At 39.4% G+C, this 16,754-nt stretch overlaps 1 protein-coding gene across 4 annotated transcripts in view; it reads right to left on the minus strand.

The window, feature by feature from the left end:
* The window catches only part of OXCT1 (3-oxoacid CoA-transferase 1), a 128,836-nt gene extending 112,109 nt beyond the window's left edge, over positions 1-16,727 (minus strand). For 3 of the 4 annotated variants that reach the window (XM_069492162.1, XM_069492164.1, XM_069492161.1), the window contains exons 1-3: positions 16,616-16,727; positions 8,259-8,367; positions 7,132-7,222 (exon numbers count right to left, since the gene is read on the minus strand). In XM_069492162.1, coding sequence (XP_069348263.1) covers positions 7,132-7,222; positions 8,259-8,367; positions 16,616-16,684 — 269 coding nt within the window. In that variant the 5' untranslated portion in view covers positions 16,685-16,727. Of the gene's footprint in view, positions 1-7,131; positions 7,223-8,258; positions 8,368-10,273; positions 10,283-16,615 lie in introns of all 4 variants that reach the window. The other variant, XM_069492163.1, reaches the window with a different exon arrangement.
* Between the last annotated feature and the right edge of the window lie 27 nt (positions 16,728-16,754).

The following is a 16,754-nucleotide window of genomic DNA, read 5'->3' on the forward strand; positions in this document are numbered from 1 at the left end:
GCTTACTCTGCCCCAGGCTGGTATGTCAGGCTCTGAGGCTACAACCACAAATAAGGCCTGGTCCTGGGCCCCCAGCCTTTAGCAGCTCCGAGATTATCAAGGAAATAAACATGTAACTGATAACACAACAGAGGGAAACATGGTATGAAAATTCTACACAAAGTGTGACAAAAACACTGAAGATGGAGAACCCAATTGCTGGGGTGGAGAGAGAGGGGAGAAAAAGCCTTATAGAAGGTGGCACTTAGATGTAAGCAAATACATACACACACACATACACACACAAATTTTGAGAGCAGAGTGAGAGATGGAGGTATTGAGAGAAAGAGGCAAGTAGGCAGCTTTGCAAAGATGAACTCAGGAAATTCTGTTGAGCGTGAGTGGAACACAGACTGAGAGCCAAAGCACGCAGGAGAGGTAGAAGGCAGGCCAGAGTGTGATCTGCCCCACAGGAATTCATCCTAAAGGATGTGAAGACCTTGTGAATAATTTTAAGCAGAAAAGTAACAGAATATACAATTAATTAGAGAGGTTCAGAGATGAAAGGCAAGAAGAACAGTTAAGAGGCTTGAAATAGTCCAAACAAGCAATGATGAGCATGTGAACTAAGGCAATAGCAATGGGAATGGAGAAAAGGGACAAATTAAGGGATACTTGGGGGAAATAACTCATAAGACTTGCTACCTGTCCTGAAGTAGCTGCAGACCCACTCCAGACTTCTGACTTTGGCAGTGGAATACAGTAGAAGAGCAGGTTGGGGAAAATTAATCTCATGATCACTAGTGACACCAACTCGTCTGATCTGGAAAGGTGTTAAGGGTGGCACCTTGTGTGACAAACCACTGACATTTCTCCTGACACTGCCTTTACTCCCAACTTCATTCTATTCTCCAGCCTCACACTGCTCACACCCATGAGTAGCCATTCCAGCTCTACTGACTCCTTCTCAATTCTCAGAATGTACCATTTTCAAGTCTATTCCCTCCCCTAGGCAGGCCTGACACACCATGTACCTCAAGGTGTCCAGGTAACTGTCAACCTTCTACTCTACTCGTTTTCCAGCTCTAGCCTTCAAATGGTGAATCTGATGACATTTCCCACCCACCATGGGTATAAAAGAAATAGCTGCATGATTTACTCTTACTTGTTCCAAAAGAAAACTAAAGCCCAAATAACCTGCCCCTCTACTTCATGCTCCTGATCCCCCCTTACTTGCTCTTTTTCTCTCATCCAAGCCATTAAAACTTTCTGAAACACTGGAAAATTTATTTATCATCTTTACTATTCATTGTCTGCCTCTCCCCACTACAATGTAAGTTCCATGAAACAGGGATCTTGGCCTGTTTTTTTTCACTGTTGTACCGCAACTATATGTAGCACATAAAGAGAACTACATAAATATCTGTTGAAAATTTGTTAAATAAATTTATTTATTGATTCCACTTTCCCCCTCCTCATTGGCTCCCCTCTAATACAAGTGAAAATCACCAAGTACTTATGCTGGATGCTTGGTTTGCCTTCCAGATCCACCTTCAGCCTGCTCTGTGCCTAGGATGGCTGATCTGTAGATGCCCTGGCCCTCTGGCTTCTGATTGGGTTCAGCCACTCTGCCCGCGTTCACCCAACAGGAAGCACCATCAGAGGGATGGGGGCAAGAAGAAAGCCATATCAGGATTTATATTCCTCTAGTTCTTTCCCTGACAAGGCACAGCACATTGGATAGCCCTTTCCATAGAACTTTCTTCACCTGTTCAGACCATGGTTGGTGGAAACAGTACTCCTCTGTTACTAACTCCAGGGTTCTTTATTGCCATTTCATTAAAAAGGGTCCCTATGGAGAACTCCCCAATTACTCAGTATGAGAATATCACTGATATCCTCTGGAGCCCAGACTAATAACAATAAAATAATCCATGAAAGGTAGATACAGTCCATTTGCTTTCTGACATTTTAAATATCTGAAAGTCCCTCCAAGACCATAGGTCCATACAAAAAAACAGAATACAGTTGGTCATTCATTGACTTAGGAATTCTTCTAACCAATCTGGTGGCTCTCTGTTTGGCTTGCCAACCCATTATATATTTGAACTTGACTCTGTGAGAGATGATTTCTCTGTATTTCTCAATCTTGGCTCTGGGAATCATTATGCATTTGGCCTTTGCTTTGTTTTTAGACTAGTCTCCTGGCATGGCAATCAAGCAGTGCATAAGGTGTTTAGCGCAGGCCACCACCTGACCTTACAGTCAGTCTTCATGTCTTAAAAAATGCTTTTAGATAACTTAAAATGGGAGCATTTCTTGCCATATACTCTACAACTCACAAATTCAGCAAACATGTATGTCTTACCTACTATTCTCACACAGTGATGTTAAAAAAAAAAGAAAAAAAGTAAGACAAGTCCCTTATCTGTAAGAGCTCATATGAAGAAAAAAAAAAAGATACATGTGATATTTTGCAAGTGAGGAACATATTTCTAATAGATAAACACAAATAGTAAAGCATCTTGTAGCTCTTTAATACTGATGATAATGCAGAAGAATTTTCAAATTGATTAAGTTGCTTGCCTTTAGTAGCCAACATTTTTCTAGCATACTAAAGAGAGATTTGGCCTTTTTCCTGCAGCACAACAAAATTGAGTTTCAAACATTCTGGTGATTAAAAGAAGTCTAAAGCCAAGAATTCATTAATGAGATACATTAATGTAAAACAGATATTGCATGGAAAACATCAATGATCTGCAAATACTTTCATTTTCTGAATCTGTAATTTGCTGAATTTTCATTTTATGAAATCTCATTAATTGGCAATTCTTGTCACAATAAAGGTAATAAAAATGAAGTTACATTCACCAAACTGTATTTCTATTGTTTACATTTCATTTTAGACATACTTAAAATCCCAATTACACAATTATATTTACTGTGATAATATCAAGAGTATCAAAAGAAAACAAAATGGTTTATTTAAATATAACGTTAATTTATAATATACAGTAACCACCGCCCCCCACCATCCTTGGTTTCATTTTCTTCAATTACCCACAGTCAACCACAGTCCAAGAATACTAAATGGAAAATTCCAGAAATAAACAATTCATAAATTTTAAATTGCACACCATACAGTAGCATGATGAAATCTCACTATATCTCCACTATATAGGCTCCCCGCCTGTCAGTCACTTAGTAGCCATCAGTGATCAGATGAACTATGGAAGTATCTCAGTGCTTGTGTTCAAGTCACTCTTATTTTACTTCATTAAGCATAAGAATAGTGATGCTGGCAATTCAGATATGCCAAAGAGAAGCCATAAAGTGCTTCCTTTAAGTGAAAAGGTGACTGTTCTTGACCTAATGAGAGAAGAAAAAAAATTATATGCTGAGGTTGCTAACCTCTGTGGTAAAAATGAATCTTCTGTCTCAGTCCGTTTTGCACTGCTATAAAGAAAATACCTGAGGCTGGTAATTTATAAAGAAAAGAGGTTTTTTGGCTCACCGTTCTACAGACTATATAGGAAGCATTGTGCCAGCATCTCCTTCTGGCGAGAGCTTCAGGAAGCTTCCAATCAAGGCAGAAGGTGAAGAGGGAGCAGGCTTGTCACATTGTGAGAAGCAAAGAGCAGGAGGAGGCGGTGCCAGACTCCTTCAAACAACCAGCTCTTGAGCAAACTAATAAAGCAAGAACTTACTCTTTATCAAGGGGAAGGCACCAAGCCATTCACGAGGGACCCACCCTCATGACCCAAACACCTCCTACTAGGCCCCACATTCAACACAGGGGATCAAATTTCATCATGAGATTTGGAAGGGACAAACTTCCAAACCTTTATCATTCTCTATCAGTGAAACTGTGAAGAAGGGAAAAGTTTGCACTAATTTTGCTATTGCACCTCAAACTGCAAAAGTTATGGCCACAATACATAATAAACACTTAGTTAAGATAGAAAAGGCATTAAATTTGTGAGTGGAAAACATGAACAGAAACGTGTTCCAATTGACAGCAATCAGGTTCAGTACCATCCACGATTTCAGGCATCCACTAAGGTCTTGGAACATATCCCCCTCAAATAAGAGGGGAACTACTGCAGTTACAAGGGACAAATGAAATCTTCCATGAACTGAGCACAGGAGTTCAAGTATACATCCCAGGAAGTGGTTAGCCCTTCCCAGACAAAATAACCCAATCTTGGGGAATGCTCATACTCAACCAGAGTGGCCTGTGTCTGTCCATTGAGTCCCTTGGAGCTGCAGCTGCCTCAACAAAGAGGAAAGAGCGCACAGCAGAGGTGCCACTGGCCTTTATCACCAGGTTCAAAGTCATTGGTGCAGAACCAGACCTTGTATTTTGAGTGAGGGACTGTTCACTGGACCCTCAAAAAACTATTATACCTGACTAGTACAGAACTATATACAAGTAATTACAAGTGCAGGTATTAATACATAGATATTATCACGTTTATTGGCCTTCCATATGTAAGTGGAGCCGTCCCTTGAGTAATCTAAGTCCCCACCCTTCCAGAACTATAGTCTAAAGTCATCTTGTCATGAGGACATGAGCATGACCTAACATAATACACCTATTCTTCCATTGGCTCTCTGATTTCATAGCTTGATATAGAGTTTATTGTGAAACTTTCAGTTTATACTGGCTTGTAACTCATATGTCAAAGTCCTCCAAAAATCAGTGAAAGATACATTCTCAATTTTTCCTATCTTCCTAACCAACTCATATCAAAGTATTAATTCAGCTGAGTGATCCTAAACGAGGGTTTATATCATCAAGGCTAATAGTTACTATTTCACACCAAGGTAAGTGGTATCCCATGACAATAGTTCTTACTGATCATTAAAAGAAAACAAAAACAGATAACCAGGAACCTTGAGCTTTGGCAAGACTTCCAATTTTGGCAGATTGTTCCATTAAAAAAACCCTTTCTAAATGAGATAATAGTTATTACTTTTTTTAATTAAAATAAAATCTTTTATTTTTCTTATTCTTAAATGATCTACTAGATAACTGTTCAAATAATAGTAACAATGTACCCATAGCTTATGAATAAATGAAATGAATGACAGCAATGTTTTAAGATGCAGGAATGAGAAATTAGAAATTCTCTGTGATAAGGTACCTGTATTACCCATGAAGCAGTATAGTGTTTTATTACTTTTAATTGAATACAATCTAAAATTACTATGAATTGTAGATATCTATGGGGTACAGTGTGATTTTGATACATGTATACAATATATAATGATCAAATCAAGGTAATTAGCATATCACCTGAAACATTTATCATTTCTTTATGTTGAGAGCATGCAAAATTTTCTGTATCTTTAAAAATATTCAATAAGTTATTGTTAACTATAGTTATCTACAGTGCTATAAAATTTACTCCTCCTATCTAGCTGTAATTTTAAATCTGGTAACCAACCTCTCCCTATTCCCCCTCCCCGCTCCCCTTCCCAGCCTCTAGTAATCACTATTCTACTATCTACCTCTATGAGATCAACTAGAAACAGCTGTTACTTCTAATTCCAAGTTCTGTCCATTTACCCAACAATTCAAACCATTGGTCATTGGTTCTCCAACAAAGCATCGTTAAGTTTTCATCATTTATCTGACTCTAATGGCCAAAACAAGGCTCTCATTCCTATAGACCTCTAGGATTTAAACCCTCCAATGAAAAGAATCAACTACCAATGAGAGTCTGTGAAGTACCTTATTTGTGTTCAATTAAATAGGTTATTAGCACGTATTCTTCATCAAGAATTTATATTGATCTGCAGGATTCCTTGTAAGCACAGAGATATCTGGAAAACCGAAACTATTGGTAATCAAAAGTATTTGTATTAAATATAAAGTCAGATTAAAGGGCATAGGATATGTTTAAGAAATATCAAATTATCACAAACAAGTTACTTCTCTATTTATAGATGAATTTCCTCTGTTAAACAAGGAAACTAGAACAGATGATCTCTACAATCCCATCCAGCTCCAACACACAGTGACTCTGACTCACAGGCTAAACACAGTAGGGATACAAAACTATCGTCTAAGTAACAGGATCGGTATGTAATATACATCTAAGAGAATAAATAAAATTCAGTATACAAAGAAAGGCTAAAAGTCTCAGAAGCAACTTAGAAAGGGGTAAGATCAACGAAGATAGAAAAGTCCTATAACTGCATAAGCCTACTTTATGTATGTGTAACTTGAGTTGAATCCTGAAAGATGGGAAGGATGCGGATAGGCAGGGAAGAGGAAGGAAAGTCTTCCAGATGGAAATGATAACATAAACTCAGAAAAGGGAAAATGAGCATAAGCATAGCATCACTTTTGTTTACCCAATAATCTGTGCTATGTATTCTAAATTGCACTTATAATAGGCCAAACTGCCAATTTGGTTATTTTCTTTAACATTTTTCAAGATCTTTAAAGGCTTTAATTGTTGAAAGAGAGCTCATGATTTACCATTTTGTATACAAAAAGGTTTTTCCAACATGGCTAAACAAGCTTTAATGTGCATTCATTCCATTAATAAAATGATGACTTCTCGTTGACCATTTTGATATGTGATCCTACTACCTTAAGCACTAGGATCCCACTAGCTGCTTAAGATAGTAGGATCTACCTTCCACCAGCAATATTCTGATGACTAATGGTATTCCTTTATATATCATCTAGAGTAATGTCATAACCAAAAAAAGGACTTGAAACAGATTTCAAATTGATGTCCATCTTGCTTTATAAATTACAATCTATAATAATAAAGAACACAAAGGAGCATCAATAAATTTTAAAATGCAAGATTCAATTTAAAAATATATACTCTAACTTCAATATTTTAAATGTAGAAAAATAAAAGCACAACAGTTGAAGATATAATCTTAATTCATATCTTTATACTGTGTAAGATAAAGCAAGACTACTTTACTTATTATGATTATGAAGGATGATACCAAAAATATTTGAATAAATGTAACCTCCACTCTTGACCTTGTTAAATATTATCTTTTGGTGCTCACACATATTGCTAATGTAAATAAGGGAAAATATCATTTCATTAATAAATTCTATTTAAATATCAAGAATTACCATTTCTTTCAAGCCAATTGTTTTAAATGCACACTTACCCTGCATTGTTGCTGACTGCAGTTAGTCCTTTTACTCCAGTCTTTAGTAAAGCTCCTATAAGATTCTCTGGAATTCCACATAGCCCAAAACCTATAATAAGCCCACAAGATAAATAATTTGTAAAGTGGGGAATAATGTTCTTTCAGAGAAACGTGTGGTATTCTTTTTTAACAAAGAAGACAAAGTTATCAGATCTACTAAGCAAAATACACAGATATATATCAGCAACCCAAATGGTCACATAGCTTTATCCAAATGTTTTGCACCAGACATCACTGTCTTTGAACCATAGGTATAAAGCCAAGTGCACCAATTTATATGGCTACACATTGCCCATCTTGCACTTAGCTACAGGTCTATTATTGTACTGCTTTATAACTCAACCTTTATAAAGTTACTTTTTCAAGCATGTTTTATATGTCTGAGTTGTATCTGAGTTTTATGTAGATTTTTGCAGACCTGGACACCCACGCCAGTAACTTTCATTTCTCTACATCTTCCATAAATCCTCAAATAATGTTGGTTTTAAAAGAAACATTCAATAACTTATTAGTTGAATTAATAGAGAACAGCTCTAAAAATAAGTCTTGATCCCATTTTAAGAATCAGGCAGCAAGTTTAATGAGTGTGAGGCAGTGGTTCTAAAAGACATTCCAAACAAGAAGCAGTAATAAAACTGGGGGGCAGGGTGTGGGTAGGAGACAACAGCTAGATGCCTGTAAGTTCTCTCATAAAGCAAGGAGTGATAGAAGTAGTGGCTAGGTATAAACTGATAATATCAATATAAACATTTTAAGTTAAACGGAATTCCCAAAGATCTAGAAATTTTTCAAAGCTACTGATATCACCACTTTGAAGCTTTAGTTTTTCAAAATAATAGGGAAAAAAACACAAAAAGAAAGAAAAGTAAAATGTTAGTACTAAGCCTTGTTGAACTTTCAGGAAGGAAACACTAATAAAATCAAAGATAATATAATATGTAATAAACATAATGAATAGACTATAACCAATAACTAATAAAATAATTGGCATTTTTAATCTACACAGCTTTGTCACTGTAATTTCCCTGCTTCTCTAAAAGCATAAGGATGTTACCATAAAAAAGGGTAACAACCTGATTACTCACCACCAACCAGAATCGTTGCACCATTGGGAATGTCTTTTACAGCTTCCACTGGATCTGTATAAAATTTGGTATGGTGACGAGAACTGGTAGAAAAGTAGCAAACACATCCCTGAAATATTAATAAATAGTTTTAAGTGAATAATCGTTTGGAAAAGCAGATTTACTTTGTGTATATAGCAATTTATTCAGTTTTTATATGTACAATAATTTCATTATCCCTTTTTACATATACATTTTATGTTTTTAATTGATAAGGCAAATTTGTATATATTTATGGTGTACAACATGACATTTTGATATACATACAATAATCCCCCCTTATCCACAGTTTCACTTTCTGAGGTTTCAGTTACCCAGGGTGAGCATACTACAATAAGATTCTGAGAGAGAAAGAGTGTACATTCACATAATTTTTATTACACTATATTGTCATAATTGTTTTATTTTATGATTAGTTATTGCTATTAATCTCTTACTGTGCCTAATTTATGAATTAAACTGAACCACGGATATACATGTGCAGGAAAAAACAGTATACACAGGGTCTAGTACTATCCACAGTTTCAGACATCCACTGGGGGCCCCCTCAGATAAGGGGGGACTACTATACACCTGTGGAATGGCTAACTCAAACTATTTAACATATGTGTTACCTCACATAATTGTTTTGTGGTGAGAACACTTATAATCGACTCTTTTAGCAATTTTCAAGTACACAATATGTTGTTACTAACTGTAGTCAACATGATGCACAATAGATCTCATACATAAACCAATATCTCCCCCACCCTCTAACCCCTGCCTCTGGTAACCGACATTTTACACTTTGTTTCCATAACACTATCCCCTCTTTAAAAGACTGGGGCTTTAAGTGGTTTATCCTTAAAAGTAAGATGAACATACTCTAGATACAGATTATCACTGGAGTCCCGTTGTGATCAATGTCCTCTATAACGTAAAGGAAAGCTCTAATTGTGTCATCTGTGGCCATCCAAAAGAATGAAAGTAGATAGTATATATCCTGGGATTCAAATTCACTTGGCCAAGCCGGGCTGCCCAGCTGCTGCTGCTCCTCCCGCCAAAGAAACTGCCTAGACCCACTAAGCATCAAAGTTTATGGGTTTGTAAAAAAGGAACAAAGCATTATCTACAAGGAAGCCATGGCCAGCCTTACAACAGTTTACTATTGGGTCCCAAATAAGTCATCTAGTGAATATTCATGATCAGTTATAAACTTTTTCCCTCTTTATATTTCATCCACAACATAGATAAGACAAAATGAGAACACAGATTATATGGCAATCACTCACTTATACTCAGCATCACCTCTCCTTTATTCCCATTGTATATTCAACTTAAAAAGAAAAGGAATAGGGAGAATAACATCTGAATCCTCAAATATTGCCACCTTAACGAGCCCAGTTGTAAGCTCACACCACCAGCCCAATAGAGTCTCCCAGACAGACACAACCTGAGGAGGTCAAAGTAACAGCATAACAAGTACCTGTCATTCTTTTCTTCTTCTAAAAACTCCTTTCATAAAAAGTGTCAATTAATACAAAAAATTATTTAAGGGAACTATACTGAAAGAAAGTCAAATGAGAGTTGCAAAGGTAGAGTTTACACAAATGGCTTTTGTCCCTCTAAATGTCAACCTTGGTGAAGGTCAGGTGAGGAGGGTAGAATAAGCTAGTTGCTAGCACATTGCCCAAACCCTGGGAAATAAGTCTAGGCCGAGATAGAAAGGAAAGGGTTTAAGCTACGAAGAACTTTGCTCTCTTTCCTACTCCGAAGTAGCAAGCATTCATTTGTTTGCTTCTGTTTTAAACACATACACACAAAAAATTTTTAGTCCTAGAAATTACAAGTTTGATAGCCTGAATATATAGGCCAACAGAAGTGTTAGGTAGATACCAAGGGATACCAGGTCTCCTAGGGACAAAAGTGGGTGCTATTGCCCCCATCTTGGTCCTCCCCAACCCTAATTCTCCATACTTGGGGGAGGGGGAGAATACCCTATGAATCTGCCAATCAGAACTTGGTGGCGCGCCAGCTAAAAAAGAATGCAGAGGACGCTCCAGCCCACAGGCCAAGCAGCATAGGTATCATAAAGTCCAGACAGTGACCTAGAACTCACATGCGCAGTAAGACTCAGGTCATGCAGCTTCCCAACTGTTCAATCAAAATGGTTCTATGGTGACTTTTGAACCATGAGGGAGGTCCCTACCCGGGCAATACAAAACAAGACATAAACCATAGCCAACCCCTTTTTGTAACCTTCCTTTTGCTCTTCCTTTGCTGCGACGATAGGTCTGGTTGTCATCTGCGGTGTATGTATCATGCTCTGTAAACCTATGTCTTGCTCTTGCCCTATAATCCTATTTTTCTTTCCTCAATAAACCTCATTTTCGTGCTTGCCTAACTTTGGTGCGTCTGGTCATTCTTCGGCTATTAGTGCACCAGGAACTGACATTTCAGACTAAAACCTGACATATTGTCTGTAAAATAAAGTTGAGGATATTTCCTAGAAAAAAAAAATAGAAAAATACAGATATCTAATGCAACCAACTCATTTTCCAGGTCAAGTTTCTGAAGCTTAGAAAGATCTTGGAATTTATCCAAAACTGTGTTAAAGTAAGACCAGTTCCAAGATTTTGGCCTTCTAGCTCAGGGTCTTTCCATCACAGTAAGCTCCTCTCCATGTTTTCTGGAAGCCCTATCATGTTATACTTCTATTATTTATATACAACAGATCATTCCAAGCACCCTATTTTTTCATGTATAACACTGTTGTCATTTTCTCCACGTAAGAGTAAAGAGTCAGGGCCTTAGCAGGAAGAGGAAAAAAATTAAAGAGTTTGTCTACACCTAAACAGTCTGGGGGGTGAGGTCATCCTGAACTATTTCTTGGTAGACTGAAAAACAAGAATCCCATAGAGAGGAAGTTAAGAGAAAACTCACTTCCCCTATATAACCATAGAGGCCTTTTAAATTCATGAAGAACAAAAGCATATAATCATAGACTTGTCAGGAATTCCATTCTTTTGTTTCATAGGATGATTAGTGCTTTCATTGAAAACATTCAAAAATTACTGAGGCGCTTGCCCACTCCCCCCAAAAAATACACCTTAGAAGTCTTTTAGAAAAGCATAGTTCACCCAGATAACAAAAAGTTAAAAACAGTAAGAGTGACCATGTTTTCCAGCGAATGTGAAAAGGGCTCAAGATAATAAAGAACTTGCAGATAATAAAGAACTCCTTTTTTTTTTCATTATTCATACATTCAGTTAATATTTGTTGACGTTTGTTATCTGTTATAGACATGTGATATCTATAATATTTACTGAGAAACCAACTTTTACTATGACAGATTTTATCCCAAGAAAACTTTGGGAAACTGTGGCATAATAGCCTACACTCTTGGGATCAAAAATACCCTTGTTTCAAATTCTAGCTCAGCCACAATTGTATGATCCTGTGAAAATTACTCAACTACTGCCTCTTTTTTGGGGGTAGGGGGAAGCACTTGATCTTAAGTTTGCAAAAAAAATGATAATTGTTTCCCAAAGATGTAGTAAGGATTAAATAATGATATATACAGAAGCTCTGTGCCTGAACCACAGAAGATACTCAGGGGGTGTCAGCTTCCTTTGGAAAATGCAACCTTTTCTCCCTTCCCCACCAGGGCAATAAGATCAACTTGTCAATTTACTGGAATTTAGTTTTAATTTTTAACCTCCCCACTCTGCCCTACACATACATCACTGACTCTATAAAGAATTTTTTTTAATATGACCCATACTGTAGCAAATTGAGCCAAGTAGGCTTTGTTGAGGGCTTTCAAAAAAACAAAACAACACAAAAATACCAGGTACCAGGTCTAAGCTTTAAGATTACTTAACATGTTTATTTTATCTGCAATCAAATTTGCCAGTCTGGGTATTCAGGGACTGCTAGGCAAACCAACAGTGTGAATACAGGCAGTGGGCCAAAGAGGAAACAGGATGTCTGAGGTTGGCTGTGCCACTGGGGACCTTCAAGGCCCAGAGCCCTGAAAGCTGCTTAGAGCTTTTGAGTTTGTTCTCTTAACTGGCTTCCTCCCTGCCCACACTGCCTGTCACTGGGAGTCAATGAATATCCCTGTCACTGCCAACACCTTCTAAGATTAGGCAACTGGGAGGAAAGAAAAGTGTCTCTGATACATCTACATTGTTTTCTTGGATAACTGAATTCCAAGAGGAGCTTTAAGCTGCTCATTAATTGACCTCTACCTTCTAATGTATTTTACATACTAGCACAATGATGTGAAAAGACAGGGGCACCAGCTGCTATCAAAATAATTAACCTTCAGGTTTGCAGAGATTACCTAAAGGAATGAAGTAATTAATAAATAGCTTCAACATCTATTTATTCTGGGGATAATTTTTTTCACCCAGATCTTCCTTTATATTCACATAAAGTGTTTTGTTTTCTACTTTTCTACCTGCAGCAGAATTCTATTGTTGCTACTAGTTTCTGCTTTATAATAGGTGGAGTGAAATGATAATGATTGAGTACTGAAGTGCAGGAAATACTTAAAATTCTTACAGTACAGAATTTTTTCTACTTAATCTATTTCTCCCTTAAAAATCCTGTCCACCTTCACCATGTCCTCTCCTTCAAATGCTTACACTTAACTTGAAGTCTCATTCCACTGTTGAACCTAAATTTTATCTCATGATTTCCTAATTCATAATTTCCTTTCTTTCTAACCATTTCCACCATTATTACTTCTCTTTCCTGTCATTCAACACTGCAGAATTAATAGAAATGCACTTCTTTTTGACAATCTTTCAGTGAAAATCCACAAAGCGTACTGCTTTTTTTAAATTTTTTTTAATAGATTTTATCTTAATGATACAGAACTGTACCCAGGTGATATTTACTTTGTTATCTTACAGTTAAATAAATCATGACACACAAAGGTCAATATTGCCCACTTCAGCATCAGAGTTTGATAAACACAAGTGGGAAGGAGAAGCCGTATGAAGAGAGGTGAAGAAATTCATGTAGAAGGAAAAGGCAGTAACATGCAGGTGGATACACGTGCTTACAGACCTGCAAGAGTTGGTGATGTGGATTGAAGTGTGTTAGCAGCAGTGGACCAGTATCTACCAAAGGTGGAATGGTCATCTTGAACTAAACACTGCCGATTATGCACTTGTGATGTAATAAATCTCAAGGGGCTCACGGAGAGTTACCGACACTAGGCAATTCTCTACAGCAGTGGTGTGCTTTGCTTAAGAGAACATACATATTCTACTCCATTGCTGGAGGGATACTCAGTACTCTAAAGGAACACAGATAAAGGAGTAACTCATTCTGCCTCGGGGATCAGAAAGTTTAGGAGTTTGCTGGGAATTAAAATACTTATCAGGATGAGGATTACAGACAGGGGAGCTGCATGAGTAAAGATACAGAGATACGAAGTCTTTGTGTGGTCAGAGATGTGTAGGATCAGGTCTCACGGAGAGAATTTCATGAAGATCAAATTTCATGAAGATCAGGCAGGAAAGCAGACTGGGGCAGTTTGTAAAAGGCTTTGCAGTTTCAACTTCACCCTTCAATGAGGAAAGGACAACAAAGCTTTTGAAACAGAGAGATGTCAGAAGAGAGCCTGAATCAGGAAAGTACAGGGGAACTCATTCTTTCCTTCCTTCGTGCACTTGTTCAAAAATAAATATTTTGTACCAACTATACCAAATACTAGGGATACTGAGTTAAAACATAATTTTTTTAAAAACCATGGGCATAGTCCCTGCTATGACAAAACTTACAGTGTGGGAAGAATAATAGTCACTAAATTACAAAAATTTAAACAAAATCATAATATTCAATTGGGGATCTATAAGGAAGAGGGCCAGGGAAAGAGTGGGAAAGAGTGCCAGGAAGAGCACTAAGGAACACTTCAGAAAGAGGTGCACATATGACACTTGCTGATCAACTGGAAGTGCAGAAAGGAGAGGATGGTTCCAAGGTTTCCAGCTTGTACACTGGATGGATACTGGTACTGTTAACCATAATAAAATAAGAACAAAACAAGGAAGGAAAAATCCACTTTATAGCCAATTCACTTTGGGTCAGAAAGAGCCTTAAATGCTGCATGGCATTCAGGTGAAATTGACCAGTTAAGTTGCACCGCAAGTTGTACGGGAAGGCCTGCAACTCAGGAGAGTCTGGGTTGGAGAGAGATTTGGAAAAAGAGTCTTTCAAGGAAGAAGTACATAAAGTATTAATGGTAATTGAGGAAAAAAGATACCTTCAGATAGTCTATTCTAAATCCATGCCAGTAGCTCTGAAACTGCAGTCCTCAGACCAGCTGCATTATCACCCGAAACTTATTAATGCAAAATATGGGGCCCCACTCAGGACTTACTAAATTAGAAACCCTGGGAGTAGGCACAGCAATCTGTGTAGAAAGCCTCCAGGTAAGTCTGATGCACACTCAAGTCTGAGAGTTTGCCTATCATAAATATTTTTAAAAAATAACTATCTGATTTTACCTGTTGGTTATATTTAGCAGAAAAACCTCCCAATGTTACTACTTGTTTGCCTGCAGAGTCGTCTCATCCAGACATTAAACGTGTGTTGACTATCTAATCCATGCAGAGCAGAGTGTGATGTTGGGGGAGACAGAGACTAAAGCATACAATACAGTACTTGCCAACAAGAAACTCTGACCTGACTGAGAAGACAATGTACACGTCTGAAAAGTTAAGTAAGTACACAAGTAGTACAGTTCAACAGAGGTAGCAGGCAAGGATTTAAGTGCTAAGTAAACAATAAGGACGGTAAGTGCCATGAGCTGGGGGAACATTGGAAAGCAGGAATCAGACCTACAATAAACCTGAAAGGCCAAAGTTAGAACTCTGGGATGAACTTTCAACAGAACAAAACCCCTAATTTGTAGTTCATCCCTCTAAAAAGAGGTTTTCTGAGCTTCAGAAATAGTTTAATGATATACTCAAGGTGAGAAAGACTAAAAGTAAATTCCAGTTGGGCAAATAAGTAACTGCCAAAAGAGGGAATGCAAATGACCTGGGCCCAAGGGTATTGCCGTGCTCTGGTATGCATCAGCTTCAGCACCCAGAGCGATCTGACTGAAGGTCAAGTTCTCTTTTAGTGTGCTTTACATTAATATATCCAAAGCTATCTACAATCATCAAAATGCTTCCTAAGCAGCATTGAAGAGTAAACTGGTCCAGTTCTGACTCATTCATTCCCTAGCACTTAACGCAGGAGCTCAGTGGCTCCTCTGTGTTCTCAGGTCTTCAGGGATTGGATGCAGGAGAGAAAAAAGCAGTGGGGCTGACAGGAGTTCTCTGTAAGTGTGCGCGGCACGCTGTCAAGCTGAGAACTGTATTATTCAATATCAAGGAGAGGTTCCCTCGATTACTGAGGTGGCCGAGGTAAAGACCCGGTTCTCTTGGCCCAGTACTCAGTTCCTAGGCCTGCCGACAGGAACCCCGCTGGAGCGTGGGCTTAGGGACAGTGCGTAGGACAAAAACACACATCAACCAGCAATCCACGGGGAGAGTGCCTCCGGATACCACTTGGTGGAGAGTTGGGAGTAGGGCTGAACACGGTTTTCAAAAGGCTTGGAAGACCCCTAACCCGGGTCTGAGAATCCTCGAGAGAAGGGGCATCCGCGAACGAACCATGGACCTCGAGCGAACCTTGGACAGACCTCGATTGGTTTCCCAGCCTGGCCAGCAAAACGCCCAGGCGAGCGCTCCCGTCTGCGGTGCAGCACAGCCAAATAGGAGACTGAAGGATGGGGAGCGGCTTTCCGCCCTAGCCGGGCCCAGCACCCGCCCCCTTGGGGCGGTGAACTCGCGCCAAGCAGTGGCTGATCGCCCTGGGTTCTGGGCCTCTAGAAGCATCTAGGCCCCGAGATCCCCCATGGGGGATGAGGGGTGCAAACCTGCCCTCTGCTGCCTTCACCCCTCCCCACCCCGTTCCGGCCGCCAGAGACCCTTCCCATGGGCGGGCGCTGCAAGGACTGGAGGCTGCCGCCACGGTGGAGACGCGGGCGAGCCCCGTAAGGCGCAGCAACGCTGTCAGGCGTCCTCCCGCTCCTTCTCAGCCTCTCCGCGCGCTTCTTTGCAGCGTCTCGTCGCATCCGGGAAGACGGTCATCCGAAGAGGCGGCTACGCCAGGAACGCGTCGGCGCGCCTCGGTGCCCAGGGCACCGCGCCACGGATGCCAGATCGCAGGCTGGCGAGGATGGGTATGGGCAGAGGAGAAAACCCGGACAACACTCGGGGTTTCGTCCGCGTTCGTACCACGCGTGGCCTTCCTCTTCTCCCGCACCTTACCTTGGACCAGGAGCCGCGGGCGGAGGCGCAGAGCCATATCCTGGAGGAGAGGAGTCTGAGAGCCGCCATCTTCGGGAGCCGGCTGCGGGAGGACGCGGCGGGCTGGAGCGCACGTCTGAGCGTGTCACTGTGCCCTGCC

Source organism: Eulemur rufifrons, chromosome 17, assembly GCF_041146395.1.
Source record: "Eulemur rufifrons isolate Redbay chromosome 17, OSU_ERuf_1, whole genome shotgun sequence".
NCBI classification, from domain to species: domain Eukaryota; kingdom Metazoa; phylum Chordata; class Mammalia; order Primates; family Lemuridae; genus Eulemur; species Eulemur rufifrons.